Source organism: Sinocyclocheilus rhinocerous, unplaced genomic scaffold, assembly GCF_001515625.1.
Source record: "Sinocyclocheilus rhinocerous isolate Xijiao unplaced genomic scaffold, SAMN03320098_v1.1 scaffold1709, whole genome shotgun sequence".
Classification (NCBI taxonomy): Eukaryota; Metazoa; Chordata; class Actinopteri; order Cypriniformes; family Cyprinidae; genus Sinocyclocheilus; species Sinocyclocheilus rhinocerous.
This window is the reverse complement of record NW_015649593.1, coordinates 67326-69299: the sequence shown is the minus strand read 5'-3', so window position 1 is coordinate 69299 and position 1974 is coordinate 67326. Positions and strand designations below refer to the sequence as shown.

At 47.0% G+C, this 1974-nt stretch overlaps 1 protein-coding gene across 1 annotated transcript in view; it reads left to right on the top strand.

Moving 5' to 3' along the window:
• The first annotated feature begins 1232 nt into the window (after positions 1–1232).
• The window catches only part of LOC107710875 (trypsin II-P29-like), a 16785-nt gene continuing 16043 nt past the window's right edge, over positions 1233–1974 (top strand). Inside the window, exon 1 of the mRNA XM_016515739.1 lies at positions 1233–1291. Within this exon, the coding sequence (XP_016371225.1) occupies positions 1233–1291 (59 nt within the window). The remainder of the gene's footprint in view (positions 1292–1974) is intronic.

Sequence of the window (1974 nt, the reverse complement as noted above, 5' to 3'; positions counted from 1 at the left end):
AGCAGGGTCCCAATCCACTCTGCCCGGTTAGGGCTCTTAGAGTGTACGTGCACGCTGAGATAGGGAACGAGCGTTGTATCACTTGCCGTGCTATAAGCTGTATGCAAATCGATGACTGTCGCTTCAGTCGAATGATTCTGATGAAATGGCGCTCAGAGCCAACTTATATAGAGGTTGGCTCCGCCCATTCTGGCGGGCTAGAGCGCCATTGGTTTGTGCAGCTACACAAACATGAACAGATCAGGCTTCAGTACCAGTGTAAACAGGAGTTTCCCCATACACAACGCTCGTTCCCTTATATAGGGAACCGAGGTTACGTCAGTTATCTCACCTCGTTATAATGAAAAAAATCTATAGTTTCAAAAAGATATTATGAGAAGAAAAAAAAATCAGAACAGAAAATATTTTAATTTGATTTAGCACAGAGGTAAGTACATAAGTAGAGGTAAACAGAGGTAAAACCCTCCTCCAAAACCTACAGGTTCCTTTCCTTTTCTTGGACAACAATAGAGCAAAAAGAAAAACACGCCAGAAGATCCACAATTTTATTTTACACAATTTCAAATATTTAAAAGACTGGAAAATATGTACTTGCACTATGTATTCCTATGAACAACCATTTTTGCATGCCTGTCTATATTTAGATAGAAAAAATGTATGCATTTAGCAGAGGCTTTTATCCAAAGCGACTTACAGTGCATTCAGGCTATACATTTTTTACCAGTATGTGTGTTCCCTGGGAATTGAACCCATAACCTTTGCGCTGCTAATGCAATGCTCTACCACTGAGCCACAGGAACACAATTATAAAAACACTATATAGCAAAAAAAACAAACATTTTTTTCAAAAAGCATCACAAAACAAAAAAAAAAAGACTACAGTCATTGTTTGTCACGTGTGTGTTTCTGTTTAGTTCCTGTCTGCCCTTATTTCGTTCAGTTCCTGTTCTCATTTAGTTAATCATCGTTTATTTAGATCACCTGTGTTGTATTAATCATCTCATTAGTTCCCTTTGTTTGGGTTTTGCTTATAAGTTCTCAGTGCTCCCTTAGTCTTTGTCCGTTCACCGTCATGTTTAGTTTGCTCTTAGATGTTTGTGATTTATCTGTCTCCTGGCTATTCTCTTGAGTTGAAGTTGGAATTAAAGATTGTGTGCTGGATTACTCCTGCGTCGTGCGCTTGTCTCCTTAGAGCACAGTACCTGTGACAGATGAACGGACCTTTAAACAAGATGGATTGGGCTGAGGACCAGTTGTGCTGCCTGCAACAGGGTGGTCGCCCTCTGGAAAGGTATGTGGAGGAATTCACTGAGCTTTCCCATCAAGTGGGCTTGCCCGATACCTCTCTATGTGCCTGTTTTCAGTTGGGACTGGATGAGAACACTATTTTCCAGAGCGCCCTCCAGAGCCCACTCCTCAAAAGTGCCCTCCAGAGCGCCCTCAAGTGCCCGCTCCTCGAAAGCGTCCTCAAGTGCCCGCTCCTCCAGAGCGCCCTCCAGAGCGCCCCTCAGGATTCCTAGTTTTCCCCAAGAAGATTTGGGGGGGGGGCATATACCCGTGGCCGAGCCGGCTAAGGCCACGGGGGATCCGCCATGGCCTCCTGAGTCCCCTGTTCCGCCATGGCCTCCTGTGTCCCCTGATCTGCCATGGCCTCCTGTGTCCCCTGATCCGCCATGGGCCCCTGAGCTGCCAGCTCCGCCATGGCTCCCCGAACTCCCTGATCCGCCATGGCTTCCCGAACTGTCTGCTCCGCCATGGCCCCCTGATCCGTCCTGGAGGCTCTCCTGGTCTCCACCCTGTACCAGCCTCTAGGGCGCCCGCCCCCCCTCCCCGATGGTACTGTTACGGCGCGGGACGCGCCTTCTGGGAGGGGGGCGATATCTGTCACGTGTGTGTTTCTGTTTAGTTCCTGTCTGCCCTTATTTGGTTCAGTTCCTGTTCTCATTTAGTTAATCATCATTTATTCAGATCACC